This window comes from Oncorhynchus mykiss, chromosome 9 (genome assembly GCF_057628025.1).
Source record: "Oncorhynchus mykiss isolate SJ-2025 chromosome 9, ASM5762802v1, whole genome shotgun sequence".
Classification (NCBI taxonomy): domain Eukaryota; kingdom Metazoa; phylum Chordata; class Actinopteri; order Salmoniformes; family Salmonidae; genus Oncorhynchus; species Oncorhynchus mykiss.
This window is the reverse complement of record NC_143030.1, coordinates 46,670,942-46,689,357: the sequence shown is the minus strand read 5'-3', so window position 1 is coordinate 46,689,357 and position 18,416 is coordinate 46,670,942. Positions and strand designations below refer to the sequence as shown.

At 45.1% G+C, this 18,416-nt stretch overlaps 1 protein-coding gene across 2 annotated transcripts in view; it reads right to left on the bottom strand.

Moving 5' to 3' along the window:
• Positions 1-18,416, bottom strand: part of LOC110532105 (nucleolar protein 4-like) — a 124,771-nt gene that overhangs the window by 87,996 nt on the left and 18,359 nt on the right. For both annotated transcript variants that reach the window (XM_021615718.3, XM_036988026.2), the window contains exon 2: positions 1,538-1,690. In XM_021615718.3, the coding sequence (XP_021471393.3) occupies positions 1,538-1,690 (153 nt within the window). The remainder of the gene's footprint in view (positions 1-1,537; positions 1,691-18,416) is intronic.

Genomic DNA, 18,416 nt, shown 5'->3' with positions numbered 1-18,416 from the left:
GTGGCTCATGGGTCTGCGTAGCCACATCCATCCTCCCTACCTTGCCCCTCGTGATAGCAAAGATATACAATATATATATATATATATATATATATATATATATATATATATATATATTGTTCCGCTGGCCTACTAAAGGGAGCCAGTTGCCCTTCCTGATTTCAATGGTATTCTGAGAAAGTGAGAGTGTTAGTGTTGTTGAATGTGAATCTGAAGACCAGACGGACAGAGAAAGGGAAACAGGTCACGAAACAGGAATTAATACCAAAGGCCAGAGAGGAACAGACAACAGCATATTATTGCCAAATAATCATGTTCGAGAACAAATTCGATTTTCTTTATTTGTGCTATTATATTTAGAATATATTATTATGAAATATTTACCTATGATAATGTGATTATGAATCCACTATGAAAGTAAGGAATTAAGAACTTATGAATTGATGTGTTATGCTTGTGTGTGGAACTGGCAATCAATCAATAAACTGGCAACAGACAAAAAAAACTTTCCCTATGCCATATGGGCATTACAATATGGGCATGACAAGCCCTGGGTATGAAGGCCAACAGTTCTTCAACACGTCGTTAATTCTTTGTTACACGGTTTCTTTGTTTTTGGACCTTAGACGAAGAACAGCTGTTAGGTAACAAAGGGGCTTGGGTAATATAAATGTTTGTTATGATTTTTTCCACCAGAGGAGCTTCGTATTCTTTTTTTGTTGAACGCTGAACCCGGGAACGCGTCCGCAATGCTTCCCATCCAAAACAGTTTGAAAAAGTTTGTACATGTATAACAACATTTTGTGATGTTTTGCTCATTTTAGTCTTTGACAAGGTTTTCCTGGATGTTGGTGCGCTTGACTTTTTTTTTTTCTCACTTTTTTTCACAAGGCTCGTCAATGTTCGGTCGCTGAAGTCTACGCCCCTTTCGTCGGCGATTGGTCAACAGTAGGGATTCTTCAATGAAGTGTTTGTTGTCATTCGACAGACAGACAACATTATTTCATGCACATTTTTTCACTTGAGAAATGACTGCACCAAGCATCTTAGTTCTCGATGTAAAATTGTGGAACTAAAAACCTCGGCAAAAAAAGTAAACATTTATTACAGATTGAGTAAGCTTAGATTCATTTGGAAGTCTACTTGTTGTTATGGCAACTCAAGAGGGACAAACCGTAATAGTGCCTCTTTTTTCTTGTTTTTCAAGCGAAGGTCTTTTAAAGGAGTATGCGAGGCACAGACCTTCACTTCGCCTAGCCGAAGCAAACCGAACCTAGTATGCCCTTACACGTCTTATACCATGGTCAGGAGGGCAATTTTAGAACCTTGTTTACTGGAGCCCTTACAAAGAAGAGTGTGGAGCCCTTACTGGAGCCCTTACAGAGGGAAGTGGAAAGAGAGAGGCAGTAGGCCAAGATATAGAGGTAAAGGAGGAGAAAGTTTAAGTAAGGGTGACTGTGTGATAGAAGAGAAAGATAGAGCATAAGGGGAAGAGTGAGAAACAAGAGTTAGAGAGAAAGACTGAGTGTCTTCTCACCGCTTTGTAGGTCTTCTTCTGTCCGGCGTGTTTGGGTGATTTGCCGGGGTCGGCGCTGATATCTACGTGCATGGCATAGATGATGTCAAAGAAGTCCTCCACCACTGCCACCCTCTTCAGAGAGGAGTCGGACCCAGAACCCCCATCCGCACACTGCAGGAGAGGAGAGGAGAAGGAATGATACGTTAGCAGGCTGGATCCTTTGGATGAGGCCTACAGGCACCAAGGCTACACACAGACAAACAAACAAACGAACACACACAGACAAACACACACACACACACACACACACACACCAAGGCAGGGAGGAGATTCCCACCCAGCTCTGTATCTCCCACACTGGGAGAGGGAAGGAGAGAAATGCTGGACTTTCAGGAAGTCTTGTTGGGAACCTCTCTATTATACCACAAGGTCAGGTCACTAGAGAGCTGTGTGTGTACTAGGGGGAGGGAGATTGGGAGGGGGAGACCTGCCAGGAGCACGCACGCACACGCACACACACACACACACACACTTTAAAAATATAATTGATTTAAATCCACAAATCATAATTCATACAAGAAGGATAGTAACATTTCAGGACAGGGATATGTGGACAGATAGCACCTTGTTCTCCACACAGCAAGGCTGCCCATGACTGCTGACACAGAGCAGTACATCGCTAGCTGCTTCACCTTCGTCTTATGTAGGCCTGCTATCTGAAGGCCAGGTACTGTCAGCCTGTGAACATGACCGAGACTTCCCAATATCACCACAGCAAGCTTGGACTGGTATCCGATGCTGTCAGAAATGACACGGGGGGGGGGGCCTGGTATTTAAGCAGCTTGTCAGAAAAGGCCTGCTCCATGTAGCAGTCCAATGAGCAGCCCACCTCCACACACACACAAAAACAATATCTGGCTTATTCAGCATACAATAAAACACATTATCACCGACATCAATCCAGGCTCTGCTGACAAGAGGTTGCTTGTGTATGTGTGCTGTTGGTGAGACCACCTGTCTCACCTCAGTAGAGACCATGTCGACAAGGTGGTCATCTCTAGCAAGTCATTATATGAACGGCAACCATTAACAACATGTGCAACAGACTCCATTACAACTCTGGGAGTAAAACAGCAAACGGGATCATGGTTTGCAGGGTACCAGAGTGCTAGGCTGTACTTTGTGGATAGAACTTGAAGCCTCACATTAACAGTAAAGCAGAGAATGTCCTCGCCAATAGCAGCATTGGTATGCATGCACACAGGGCCGGGTTAATGCAGGGGCTTTACCGCGGCTGAATCCCCTTGGCCCAGGCCCGCAGGGTGGCCCAAAAAACAGCTAAAATAAATAAAGCTAAATCGTTCTGAAAAAAGGTTTAAAAAATAATAATAAAGGAAATATATATATTATATATGTAGTATATATATATATTTTTTTAAATGTCACTGCAACCGCCAACCACAGGAAGATTCCAATCTCAGTGAGTGTAGTTAGCCTGCTACTTCCTGCTGCCACTCTTCTAATCATCAGATGGGGGAGGAGACGAGGTAGGGGGCCAACGTGGGTAACTGGGGGGCCCTGCCTTGATTGGGTAACTTATTAATAAAACATAAAAATAAAAACTGCATTATAAATAAATGTGACTGGTCAACTGTGTGAGTCAGGAGCTGGGCCCAAGAGGCAACATTAAAAAAATATATGGTTTTATCCAACCTCAGGAGCCGGCTCTAAATGTTCAAAGTACACCAGAGAGCATAATTTAGCCACAGAGGATCAATAGTTTATTAAAAAGAACTGTGGATTTAAGTGTTATCACAAGCACATACAGGTATCTTCCAAAATGAAGGAAACACCAACAGAAAGCGTCTTAAAAGAGTGTCGCGCCACGATCAGCTGCCAGAACAGCTTCAATGTGCCTTGGCATAGGTTCTACAAGTGGACCTAAACCATGGCAGGAAAATGCACCCCACACCTTAACATATACTTTATATCCCTTGTGTTTACTTAAGGGTTTCCGTTATTTTGGCAGTTACTGGTATGACTACAGTCAGAAAGGCCACAGTTTGGGCCTCATACGTTCTAAATTGGCTACAGCTTGTTGCGTTGGGCCATAGACATATAATCCATAGAAGGCTTTTGTATCACTTAACCATGGCATTTTGACTGCTAATGGGTACACCAGGAATGGATGGCAGTCCTGACTTGAATGGGAACTGCCCATCTATAAATTATATTTCTATGGTTGGTTGCAGCTGAAAATCAAATCAAATCACATTTTATTGGTCACATACACATGGTTAGCAGATGTTAATGTTCTAGTTCCAACCATGCAGTAATATCTAACAAGTCCTCTAACAATTTCACAACAACTACCTTGTACACACACAAGCTGTAGGTTTGCCTTTTGCAGATTTCAAAATACAATCGCAGGAAAAACGTTTGGAAAGCAAATGCCTACTGCTGCAAAGAGAACCGTAGAACCAATAGTAACCCTTTTTTCTCAACAACCTCCCATTTGTAGCTAACAGCAGCACTGTTTTTCAAAGTAGCTCATCTTGAGATTGCCATGCCGAGCGCGTCGGCCATCACCGGGAGTAGCCCATGGCTTCCTCTTCGTCATTAGATGAGTCAGTTTGCCACTGGGCATTTTATTTAGTAGCCTATGATATATATACTGTATATATATTGGCTCCTAATATTTGACAATCTGTGTGTCGCTCCATTGGCCTGGACTAATGATTTGGGCTGGGTTGGTTTGAATTCAAAACCAGATTGATCTCAGTTTGTCGGAGTAGGCACTCATGTTGGTCATTTGTGTGGTATTCAACCAGATTCAGCTAATAGTTTTTAAAAATGCACAAAAATAATAATAATTGACGCTGCAACAAAATAAAATCCTCATGTGTGAAAATCATGTAGCCTGTATGTATCCTGTATGTAGCCTGTATGTATCCTGTATGTAGCCTGTATGTATCCTGTATGTAGCCTGTATGTAGCCTGTATGTATCCTGTATGTAGCCTGTATGTAGCCTGTATGTATCCTGTATGTAGCCTGTATGTATCCTGTATGTAGCCTGTATGTATCCTGTATGTAGCCTGTATGTATCCTGTATGTATCCTGTATGTATCCTGTATGTAGCCTGTATGTAGCCTGTATGTATCCTGTATGTATCCTGTATGTAGCCTGTATGTATCCTGTATGTAGCCTGTATGTAGCCTGTATGTATCCTGTATGTAGCCTGTATGTATCCTGTATGTAGCCTGTATGTATCCTGTATGTATCCTGTATGTAGCCTGTATGTATCCTGTATGTATCCTGTATGTATCCTGTATGTAGCCTGTATGTAGCCTGTATGTAGCCTGTATGTAGCCTGTATGTATCCTGTATGTATCCTGTATGTAGCCTGTATGTATCCTGTATGTAGCCTGTATGTATCCTGTATGTAGCCTGTATGTAGCCTGTATGTATCCTGTATGTATCCTGTATGTATCCTGTATGTATCCTGTATGTAGCCTGTATGTATCCTGTATGTAGCCTGTATGTAGCCTGTATGTAGCCTGTATGTAGCCTGTATGTATCCTGTATGTATCCTGTATGTAGCCTGTATGTAGCCTGTATGTAGCCTGTATGTATCCTGTATGTATCCTGTATGTATCCTGTATGTAGCCTGTATGTAGCCTGTATGTAGCCTGTATGTAGCCTGTATGTATCCTGTATGTAGCCTGTATGTATCCTGTATGTAGCCTGTATGTATCCTGTATGTAGCCTGTATGTAGCCTGTATGTATCCTGTATGTAGCCTGTATGTAGCCTGTATGTATCCTGTATGCCACATGGCAAATGTTACTATGGCTTTATTATAAAAGGGCTTTTTCGTCAAAAGTACATTTACCATTGTTTACAGAAAATGATGTTGTGCCAGAAAGGGGTTTGAGGTGGTCTGAAAAAAAAAGAAACAATGCCATAGGGCATATGATTTCTTAATCTGGTCCTGCACACACACACACAAACACACACACACACACAAACACACACACACACAAACACACACACACACAAACACACACACACACAAAGAAAAACAGGCAGGGAGGAGATTCCCACCCAGCTCTGTATCTCCCACACTGGGAGAGAGAAGGAGAGAAATGCTGGAATATCTGGAAGTCTTGATGGGAACCTCCCTATTCTCCCACAAGGCCAGTGGAGAGCTGTGTGTGTAGTAGGGGGAGAGAGATTGGGAGGGGGGATACCTGCCAGGAGCACACACACACACACACAAAGTCCCTGTGAAAAAACAGCAGGTGATGCATTTAAATGCACTTTAAATTTCTACAGAGAAATGGCTCTTTGAAGCGTATTTTTTCATAGCCTTTGTTTGATTGTTTGTTTCTTTCACTGGCTGGTGAATCATTGTATTCTCATCCCGGCTAAAGTGTGTGGTCAACAAACTGACAAAACCGTCATGGTAAGAGAGGTGAGGTGAGATCTTTTTTCTTTGTTCAGGATCTTCAAAATGACCAACCAGAACCAAAACTAAAAGAACCATAAAACTCGAATCTGTCATTTGTACTCTCCACCTTAGAAAATATGAACAAAACATTACATTTAATGAAGTCATTTCATTCTCATTTTGTGGAATTCTTCATATTTCCATCTTCACAATTGATAATGAATCTATCAAGATCCATGGCCTATCTTTACACGAATCCTGTTCAGAGATCCAAGCTCAAGCTTCAACAGCACAAAAGAGCACACAACACAAACAGGTCCTGGCTAGAAATGGGTGTGGGGGAAAAACCATTCTACTTCCAACCAGCATTCTACTCACCATAAGGCAAAACTTGCTGCCATGACAACCGGAGTGCCAACCTCGTGGGCAGGTGTGCGGGGCAGCGGGTCATGTGACACAGGCTGCACCTAGTAAAACTTGAATTGTGTCAACAAACGTTGTGTGGATTTACACATGATCCAAAATACCCCTACACACAAGTCACACGCACCACATTCTCTCTGACCCGTTCCTCATTTTTTTCTGCCCTTGTGTTATGCTCTAACCTTCTATTTCTTAAATATGGTCTCATCTTTCCACAGTCGTTCTCTCCTAATGTGAGTATATTCCCAGTATGTGAGCTGAGCTGAGATGTCTGTCTGTTTTGTGTTGCTGGGCACGCCACTCCACTGGCTTTGTGTGGGACTCATTGGAGCCGACAGGTGAACATGGGGGAGGTTTTGTGTGTGTTGGGGGGGTACTTCTCTCCTCATTGCTGTTTAAAACGTCGATCCCTGTGCATCCTTTAACAGAAGCAATAGACAGGAAGTCAGTCAATGCACTAACGCACTCACCCCCCCCCCAACCCCACTTGCACTCCTCCTTCCCCCTAAACTCCCTCTATCCTCTCAGAATCCCTCACCACCCTCCTTTTTCCTCCCCTTCCAAATCCTTTTTTTTCCCTTAGTCTACAAGTTATTCCTTCTGCTAGCCTGTCTTTCTCTCTCTCCCCCCCGGTCTCACCCTACCCTTCTCACTCTACCTCAATCCCTCTGCCGCTCTCCCTCGCTCCGGCTGTCACTAGCGGCAGGTAACGAGGGTTGCCATGGCAGCATGAAGCGGCGTGCGGCATAGAAATAAAATGAATGGCTTAATGGATGGACAGGCGGCCATTGCGAGTGTACCCATAAGAGCAAAACAGGAACAAAAAGCAGGAAATAAAAGCAGGAAGTGTACCCACAACTGAGTCACGCGATTTGTTGATTCAACAAAGCCACATCAGTTAACATCATTTGAATGAAACATTACCATGGAAATGATTGTGTCACAATACCAGGCAGTCATTGTGTACCCATGAGTTGACCAGTCAAATTGCCAGGGTTAGAGGTTCCAAGCCCGTTCTATTCATTATATTTCTATGGTGTGTGGGGCAGAGTGGGCTGCATGCTTCTAAAGCGCCAGCTCTCTACACGCCCGACGTAACCCTAGTGATGATGATGATGATGACGACGATGATGAGGATGCTATTTCTCATTGACAGGTAGAGGCATCGATGAGACAAGGGGACTGTTGTTGATTACTCTATAGATGACCGACAAGGCCCTTTGCGGATAACATTTGACATTAACATAGGACAATGCTGGGTCTTATTTGTCTGTTGCAAAAAACGTTTACTACATTGTGTCATAATGAATACTACCCTGCTCTAAAGCTTGTAGAGCTGCATGGTGTGCCACTGTGCCAGCTCCAGCAGTCATGCCCTTTACAGGGAGGTCAAAGGAGAGGAATTCACTGGCCCACACCCACCATACCACTCTACCTCCAGGAGGTATGACTACTACCAGGGAAGGACACGTGGGCTGCCTGCCTACCCACTGTCCCTGTGGCTGCCTGGGACATATGATGACGCACCCCCCCCCCCCCCCATACGGTTGTAGGGCACATCAGCGGCCCGGGACGATAGCGTGTGCGACAGCAGAAACCTGCGTGTACGGATATATGTGGGGCACGGGGGGGGAGGAAGGGGGGGGGGGGTCACAGCAGACAGGACAGGACAGTGGGCACCCCCTCGCCTCCAACCCCCACTCCCTGCCTACCCGGCGATGGGATCAAAGTCACAGCACAGGGAGAGAGAAAAAGAAAGGGAAAGAGGGCTAGGCTGCCTACCGAACAAACAAACATACATACATAAACATGTAGCCTATGTACAGGCAACTGCCAACATATAATGGAAACACTTGAGTAAATGAGGGATACAAAGTACATTGACAGCAGGAGCTCCCACACAGGTGTGGTTCTTGAACACTTTTTTTGGGGAGATTCTGAAGCGGCCCCTGAGACGACGTTTTCCCCCCGCCATCAACAAAACACCAAATGATGGAATTTCCCGAGGAAGAAGGGTGTCGCATCCCTCCAATAGAGTTCCAGACACTTGTAGAATCTATGCCAAGGTGCATTGAAGCCGTTCTGGCTCGTGGTGGACCAACCCTCTATGAAGACACTTTATGTTGACGGTTCCTTTATTTTGCCATTTCAGGAAGCCCTCGTGCAACCCGTGCATACGCACATACACATGTAAATACTGCTCATGCATGGGAGTGAATTATGGTCGTAGAGAACAAAGTTCAGCTGGATAGCATCCAATTTAACCAAGGGATAGTCCGAGGCAGCAGGCAACACACTCAAACACAAAACGTTTTGATATATGATGCTCACACTGGACCCTGACAAGAAAGCAACAGAGGGGCATGAAAGCGAACAGAGTGAAACGAACAAAGGGTAGAAATAAATGTCCTGCTATGTTTTTTGACGACCTTACAATGCGAGGAGCTGTGCTTACTGTGCCACCATCACAGTCGGGCGTTTATCTATCGTTCCATCTATCTAGCCATCTCATCTCTCTATCCCTAACTCCCTCCATCTCCCTCTGTGATTCCTCCCTCGACCCTTCACTCCCAAACTCCCCTCATCCCTGCTCTCTCTCTCAATCCCTCTCTCCCCGGCTCCATCCCCTTTTCCACCGCACCTCCAGGCCTGTGGTCTCTCCAGCGGCACATAATTAGTGCAGCCTTCCTCCTCTCTTTCCTTCCTTCTACCTCTCTCCACCCCCCCCCCCCCCCCCATCTCTCTTTCTGCCTTTCTCGCTCTCTTCAACTCCCCCGTCCCGTTCCAAACAGCCCTGTTGCTAGGAGACGCGAGGGGTCGATTCAGTAAACGGCTGCCTGGCCCTCGCCCTGCCATCCCAGCCCACCCCACCCCCTCTCCTCCTCTCCTCTCCGGTGGACGGCTCGGAATGGAGGGATGAAGGGATGGAGGAAGGAGGAGAGCAGCAGCGTGCACAGCCCCTGCAGACAGGAGTGAGTGTGTCCAGCTGCAGAAGCAAGCAGATGCAGACAACCTGCTTCACTTCCAGGACACAGGACACACACACACACACACACAGGACACTTACACACATATGCTCACAAACATGCAGCACACATGTAGACAGGCCCATAATCAAACACACAAACACACAGAAAGCCATCCCATACCCAAGCTTAAAATAACAAAAGACCCAGCTGGTGTGATAACATCAATGATAAAACATCTCCTAACCATACTAACATAAGCAGCCTGGCTTTCTATCCACTGAGGTGTGTGTGTGTGTGTGTGTGTGTGTGTGTGTGTGTGTGTGTGTGTGTGTGTGTGTGTGTGTGCGTGTGTGTGTGTGTGTGTGTGTGTGCGTGTGTGTGTGTGTGTACATGCAGCCCCATGCCTTTGTTTTTTTGCCAACCGTTATTAAGCCCAGATATAGTACTAGTATATACCGCTGCCAATTCCCTAATCATCCTCTTTATGCATCGGGCAACCTCATCATTGTTGTGGGTAGTGGGTACACGCCTCGGAGCAGGCTGCAGGCTGCGGGCTGCAGGCAGGCACAGCTGCAGTGGAATGTGGCTCTACAAAGCATACGTACGTTGGTGACCTGTTTATGTTCTCTTCTGTTCTCTTCTGTTCTCTCCAGTCAGTCAGAGAGAGAGAGAGTGAGAGAGAGAGACAAACAAGTGACACCCCTTTAAGATCAGCCGTCTCAGAAACACAATACAGATGGGGCTCAGGGAGAGAGAGAGAGAGAGGGAGAAAGAGAGCGTGCGCGATGGGTACAGAGAGAAAGAAAGAAAGAAAGAAAGAAAGAAAGAAAGAAAGAAAGAAAGAAAGAAAGAATAGGAGACAGAGAGACAGGGAAGAGGCTGGAGAAAAGGGTTAAGTGTATTGTGTTCACAGCTCTGTTATCTCACAGTGAATCTGACAGCCAGTCCCATTTTATGGGCCAATCTTCCCTAAATGGCTGCGTTAGTAAACAAACTGATTACAGATCAGGGTGTCCACAGGGTGCCCAGCGTGTGCCAACCAGGGCAAGGCTCTGTGTCTGCCTGTCTGTCTGTCGTCACAGCTTCCAGAGGGCTGGGTGGCACAGTCTGGCATAGCAGAATGGCTACAGCCGCGCTTCTCCTTCCTTCCCCATCTTACTATCCCCATCCCGTTTTTCTCCCTCTCTCAAATCCTCTCTCCTTTGCTCTCATTCTTCAGATGCCCCTGTTCCATCTCCCTCCTCCCCCACCTCTCTCTGTATCTGTCTTTACCCTATCCTGCTCTCTCTACACCCACCCCCTCCCCCCACCCCATCCTCTCTCCTCTTTCTCCTCCTCTTCTTCTCTCCAGTCCTTTGACCATGCTTCATTATGTTAGCGTTAGTTGGGTTACGGTGCTGGCGGGCTCCTCCTCTGCTCTCTCTCCAGTCGAGGATTAAAACACTCAACAATCCCAATATCCCTCTCCAGACACTCCAGATCACTTCTCTATGCCTCCCCTCATCCTCCCCTCGTCCCTCATCTCCTCACCACCCCAGCGTGCTCACACGCTGCCTGCTATGTTGTATCGCCCGCTTTTCTATGTGCTATTTTCTGCCCATACTGTACCACCCAGCAGCAGGAGAAATATAACACAACTACAAACATCATGGAATGAATACCCCAGTAGCCCACCTGTTATAGGGACTACCAATAACATCATGGAATGAATACCCCAGTAGCCCACCTGTTATAGGGACTACCAATAACATCATGGAATGAATACCCCAGTAGCCCACCTGTTATAGGGACTACCAATAACATCATGGAATGAATACCCCAGTAGCCCACCTGTTATAGGGACTACCAATAACATCAGGGAATTAATACCCCAGTAGCCCACCTGTTATAGGGACTACCAATAACATCACGGAATGAATACCCCAGTAGCCCACCTGTTATAGGGACTACCAATAACATCAGGGAATTAATACCCCAGTAGCCCACCTGTTATAGGGACTACCAATAACATCATGGAATGAATACCCCAGTAGCCCACCTGTTATAGGGATTACCAATAACATCAGGGAATTAATACCCCAGTAGCCCACCTGTTATAGGGACTACCAATAACATCACGGAATGAATACCCCAGTAGCCCACCTGTTATAGGGACTACCAATAACATCATGGAATGAATACAGACAAACAGACAGACTCAGGCCCCAGTCCCAGTGAGGCGCCGTAGCAGGGCTAATTATCCAGCGGCGTTGGCAGAGCAGAGAGGGGCACAGTGAGAGGAGGGGGATGGGAGGATGGGTGTGTAGCGAGGGGGAGGGGGTTGGAGAGGCAGTCCTTTGTCCCACAGCAGCATCCTCTCCTGAGAGAGACGGGAGAAAGAGGAGGCATCATGGGGATTTCACAAAGCCATGCTCTCTAAATCCCTCCATCCTTAGCACTCCCGCTCCATCGCCACCTCTCCCCACTGCTCTCCCCACTGCTCTCCCCACTGCTCTCCCTCTCGCCGTCTCCCTCTCGCACACCGTAGAGCACACTCAGATAGAACCTACAGAAGACCGAGAGTGTGCGAGGACATTCCACTTGTTCATTCAGTGAGTGACTGGGTGAGTCGGGATGGGTCATGCCTCGTGCACATAGTACAGGTCACCTGCAGGGGGATGTCAATGGAATGCAAAGGTAACCTCCTGTAGAGCAGGGTCCTTCAGATATATGTGTGTGTTCATATGGACGGGCCATTGTCTAATAATGAGGAAACGACACTCCCTTCGGTTGGCTTATGGAGGTTAGCTAGCTGGGTAATGGAGGGGGAGGAGGTTCAAAATTGAGGCCCCAGAGCCAATTAAAAACGGTGTTAATTTCTCCTCCATTGAGAACCAAAAAAGCTGTTCACCATGGCAACTGTGAGAATGCCAGGGGGGAGGTGAGCAGAGCCGTGTTCTCGTACAAACATCGACTTTGTGTCCAAGACATAGCGAGCTAGCAGGCAGCTGGACGACACACCGCCCCCACAGCTAGGCCACCACACACACTGCCCCATAAATGCACACACACAACATGCACACAGTTAGATAGAGGGGACAAGGCCACATCCATAGCCCCACACGCAGAGATGCCCCGCCTTCAATTCATACCACATGGTGTGTGTGTGTGTGTGTGTGAGCGTGCGTGCGTGCGCCTGCCTGCCTGCGTGTGCGTGCTTTAGTACAGAGTTTTTTTTACAGCTATACCACATCCTTCAACCAGAGGGGTAGTGGCTGACTGGCTACACCCAGAGGCCTCTTAGCTTAGGCTGGAAGTAGTAGAAGTGGGTCAGTGTGTGTGTGCGTGTGTGTGTGTGTGTGTGTGTGTGTGTGTAAGCATCTGTAGTGCTTGGAGTATGCTCGTCTCTAACAAACAATCACAGAGCAGTGCATAGCTAACACAGCCAAACAGTGCACTGCAATGAGCCATACCTTTCAACACAGAACACACAGAGGTACAGATATCAAGACCAAGTCAACTGGTGTGTAGAAACTGAAAATCTGTCAATTCAGGAAGTTCATTTAAATTACATTTTGACTTATGAGAATTAAACCTCCTGAAAAGACAGCACTACTACTATAGCAAGAGTAGCAGTAGTGACTAACCTATCCAGCATTGTATGCAGTGTCCACCTCTGACCTCAGCTTGGCTCGCTCTGGAGAGGTGCAATATTATCTCTAATGAATCCAGAACCCAACTAGCTAATAACATTCATCCCTTTCAACTCGGATGTGATGTAATTGCCTTTTTGTTCACTGGTCTTTGATGAAAGCCTTCCATTTGGCCTGTCAATGGGTCGGTCCTATGGCCCTATGGCCCTGTGTGTGTTTGTGTGTGTGTGTGTGTGTGTGTGTATTATATGTCTCTACAGTGTGTGTGGTTTACTAGACACTTGCCCTTTGATAGTGTATCAATTATTTTTCTGTATTATATTATAGCTGTTTTAGTATTTCAGTGTGCTTATGTTTCAGTATGCTGCTGTTTTAGTATTTCAGTATGCTTCTTTTTCAGTATGTTTATTTTTCAGTATTTCAGCATGCTTCTGTTTCAGTATGCTGCTGTTTCAGTATTCCAGTAGGCTGCTGTTTCAGTATGCTGCTGATTTAGTATTTCAGTGTGCTGCTGTTTGTGTTCCAGTATGCTGCTGTTTCAGTGTTCCAGTATGCTGCTATATCAGTGTTCCAGTATGCTGCTGTATCAGAGTTCCAGTATGCTGCTGTTTTAGTATTTCAGTGTGCTGCTGTTTCAGTGTTCCAGTATGCTGCTGTTTCAGTATTCCAGTATGCTGCTGTTTCAGTATTCCAGTATGCTGCTGTTTCAGTATTTCAGTATGCTGCTATTTCAGTATGCTGCTGTTTCAGTATTCCAGTATGCTGCTGTTTCAGAACGGTGTTCACAGTTCAGAGACATGACAGTGGACTAACACACACTCCCACTTGTAGAGTGATGACACAGGTTGACTACTGTCACTGGCATGGCAACTGTTTCGTGAAATGTCTCCAAATAGATCTCTCAGCAGAACTGTGTGTTGAGTGTATTTATAAAAAACTATCTTTGAGCACAAAAGTACTTAAAGTTGTATGTCACAGGGAGGAAAAACTTTCACAAACATGTTTTCTGTCATTCTCAAAAAAGGAAGTCCTTGATGCCTTACTTGTATACTTGTAATATATTCCAAGAACTCCACTGGGTGTGCTCAAGTGTGCTGCCCCCTCATTGTTGGCTTAGTAACCCATATCTTAAATCTAACATTGTAATCAGGAAATATTCCAAAAGTATAGAAAACAGCGTATGTGCTGCCACTTCATAAGGATGGGGATAGTAGTGATCTTGATCATTATCGTCCCATCTCCAGGTTTCCATGTCTAGCTAGCTAAGATTCTCGAAGAAGCAACTTCAATCTTTTTTATCTGAGCACGGTATTTTGAATATATACTGAACAAAAATAGAAACAAAACATGTAAAGTGTTGGTCTCATGTTTTATGAGCTGAAATAAAAGATCCCAGAAATGTTCCATACGCTCAAAAAGTTTGGTTCTCTCAAATTTTGTGTACAAATTTGTTTACATCCCTGTCAGTGAGCATTTCTCCTTTGCCAAGATAAACCACCGGACAGGTGTGGCATATCAAGAAGCTGATTAAACAGCATGATCATTACACAGCTGCACCTTGTGCAGGGGACAGTATAAGGCCACTCTAAAATGTGCAGTTTTGTCACACAACACAATGCCACAGATGTCTCAAGTTGAGGGAGTGTGCAATTGGCATGCTGACTGCAGGAATGTCCACCAGAGCTGTTGCCAGAGAATTGAATGTTCATTTCGCTACCAATGTCGTCTTAAGAGAATTTGGCAGTATGTCCAACTGGCCTCAGAACCGCAGACCACGTGTAACAACGCCAGCCCACATCTGACTTCTTCACCTGCGGGATCGTCTGAGACCAACCGCCCGGAGAGCTAATGAAACTGGGGGTTTGCACAATTGAAGAATTACTGCACAAACTGTCAGAAACTGTCTCAGGGAAGCTCATCTGCATGCTCGTTGTCCTCACCAGGGTCTTGACCTGACTGCAGTTTGGCGTTTTAACCCGACTTCAGTGGGCAAATGCTCACCTTCGATGGCCACTGGCACGCTGGAGAAGTGAATCCCGGTTTCAACTGTACCGGGCAGATGGTAGACAGCGTGTATGGCGTTGTGGGGGCGAGGGGTTTGCTGATGTCAACGTTGTGAACAGAGTGCCCCATGGTGGCGATGGGGTTATGATATGGGCAGGCAATAAGCTACAGACTACAAACTCAATTTCCATTTTATCGATGGCAATTTAAATGCACAGAGATTCAGTGACGAGATCCTGAGGCACATTGTCGTGCCATTCATCCGTCGCCATCACCTCATGTTTCAGCATGATAATGCACGGTTCCATGTAGCAAGAATCTGTACACAATTACTGGAATCTGAAAATGTCCCAGTTCTTCCATGGCCTGCATACACACCAGACATGTCACCCATTGAGCACGTTTAGGATGCTCTGGATCAACATGTACGACAGCGTGTTCTAGTTCAGGCCAATATTCAGCAACCTCACACAGCCATTGAAGAGGAGTGGGACAACATTCCACAGGACACAATCAACAGCCTGATCAACTCTTTGAGGAGGACATGTGTCACACTGCATGAGGAAAATTATAGTCACACCAGATACTGACTGGTTTTCTGATACATGCCCCTACCTTTTTTTTTTTAAAGTTATCTTTGACCAACCGATGCATATCTGTCACGGATTCCCCCGGTATTGCTGCTCATGTCGTTCACCAGCTCCGGAGGTCTACGTCACCGGCCTTCTAGGTGTCACTGAACTGGATCATTACCACCAACCCGGACTGTCTTGTCTCATTGCGCACACCTGGTTCCCATTCCCCCTGAGTAGTATGTGTATATGTGTGCCCTCTGTTCTCCATTGTTGGTTACTGTTCCCATGTCCGTTGGTCTTGTGAGTACCTGTGCTCTGTTGTATCAGCTTGCATGTTAGTGTGCGCATGTTAGTACGGGTCTCGTCCCATGTATTTTTATTACGGGTCTCGTCCCATGTATTTTTATTACGGGTCTCGTCCCGTGTATTTATTAGAGGTCTACACCTCGCTCTTTGTTTGGGTTACAGCCCTGCGTTATATAATATATGTATGTGTTCATTTTGGGCTTCGTTCCGGTCATGTTCCTGACGTGCGCTATTTTGGGTAGAGAAATAAAAATAACTATTTGGTATTCCTGCGCCTGTCTCCTATCACTTTACAACGTGACAATATCTGTATTCCCAGTCATGAGAAATCCATAGATTAGGGCCTAATAAATGTATTTTAATTGACCGATTCATTATAAGAACTGTGACTCTGTAAAATCTTTTACATTGTTGCATGTTGTGTTCATATTTTATTGTTCAGTGTAAATCAATCTGGGTTTAGGCTAGATCACAGCACTATCACAGCAACCCCATTAGTAATTAATAAAACAGTCAATGCTTTAGATGCTAAAATGTATTGTGCTGCCATGTTTGTGGACTTGTCAAAAGTGTTTGATATTGATCATGCTATTTTATTGAACAAGTTGCCCTCGATTGGCCTGGCTTCCTGTCTATCTTAGTGATAACCCCATCAATCACGATGGCTTGAGTTCTAAGTCCAAATTTCTTGAAGTACATAAAGGTGTTCCGCAAGGGTCGATACTAGGATCTGGTCTTTTCACTATTCATATAAATGCTATTGGTCAATCTGTTAAAAATGGTACATTTCATCTATCTGCAGATGATAATATTATCTATGCAATTCCCCCGACGGCTGACCTGGTCGTGACAAGGCTACAGTAAAAATTTTTGCAACTGTGCAGGAAGACCTTATGTTTCGCAGAGCGGAGCAGGTGAATCCAAGGAAGCAGTAGAGTGGGGGGTCCAGGACAGGATAACAGGACTGACGAGACGTGGGACTGGAGACCAGTACCAGCGTCAGAGCGGACAGAATGAGCAGAGGTTACGATCTGGCAGCGTGACAGTGGCAGGGCTGAGTATTTGTAGAGGTCTTGATTATGGAACAGATTGCAGATGGTGAGGATCTGCTTTACCTCCAGCACACCTGTTTCTGCCCACACACACACACACACACACAGAGAGAGAAAGAGGGAGAGAGCACTGGGGGACTGGCGGCAGGATATGGAGACACAGGATGAGCAGTACAGAGTATGGCAGGCGCAGATGTAACACCATACTAATTTAAAACTCTTGCTTAAAACAGCCAAAACTAAACACATGTTGTTTTAATGTTCTCGTAAGATTGTCTCAAATGGATTACATCTTCACTCATCTGATGATTCTATAATCAAACAAGTCCCTGCATACAAATACCTTGGTATTTGGATTGACAATGATTTACTGTTTAAATAAACGTACAAATGAGCTTGTTAAGGAGCTAAGATTTAAAGTGGGATTTGTTTTTTTTACAGAAACAGACCTCTCTAGTCAGCAGGAAGCAGACGGTGCAGTGAACCTTTCTATCCGTTTTTGATTATGGTGATACTATTTATCAAATTGCAGTTGCCACTTAAACCCCTGGATGACGTTTATCATAACGCCTTTATCACCGTAGACATATGTATTACTCACCACTGAATTCTTTACCGAAAAAGTTGTCTGAACCTCTTTGAAGTCACGTAGATCACATCATTAAGCTCTTTTTGTTTACAGAGCCCTGCTCCACAAGCTTCCAACTTACCTAACTTCACTGTTAAGATTTTAAATGACAAGTTATCAAAACCGTTCACAGGGTTGGTTAACTCTGGAGACTCCTTTGGAATAATCTCCAAAATACGTTTCGATTGGATGCTTTGGTATCCCTAGGGCAATCGGAAGATTTTTATAATGAAGAATGTGTTTTTTTAATTTACTGGGTTTTGATTCTTAATGTGTATATTTAGGTTTATCTATACTTGCCTATTGATGTGTTCGTTTTTGTTCCGGGCTCATTTGCAAAAGTGACTTTAGTCTCATGGCTTCCCTGTTGAAATAAAGGTAAATCATTTCATTTGAGAGGTTAGAGTGGGTGAGAAGTACAGTAGATGGAAGCTGTAGTGAAGGGAAGTGAACTGCCCTTATGAACGGGATTTGTCGACAATTGTACTAAATATTCAAGGTTATCCAGCAAACAAACATTCCCACAACTGTAGAGAACGTTCCCTTAAACCTGCACTTGCGTAACTGTGTACAGGTGTTTTTGGAGACTCTCTTAGTTCCACAACATAATTATATCACATTTGGATGCATTCTGTAACTTTGTATGTTGCTTATTTTCTTATCATTACAGGAAACATTTGAAGAAAGGGGAGAGGTGCTGGAGCTGGCCGCTACCTGGAGTGATGTTTTGACATGATGGAGTACCGGAGAGCTATCCCAGGGTCTCTGGAACACCATCGCAGGTGCTCCTGCACCTTACAACACACAACTGCTGCCATTTCACCACTGTAATGTGCCATGTAATGTTTTTATTACCAA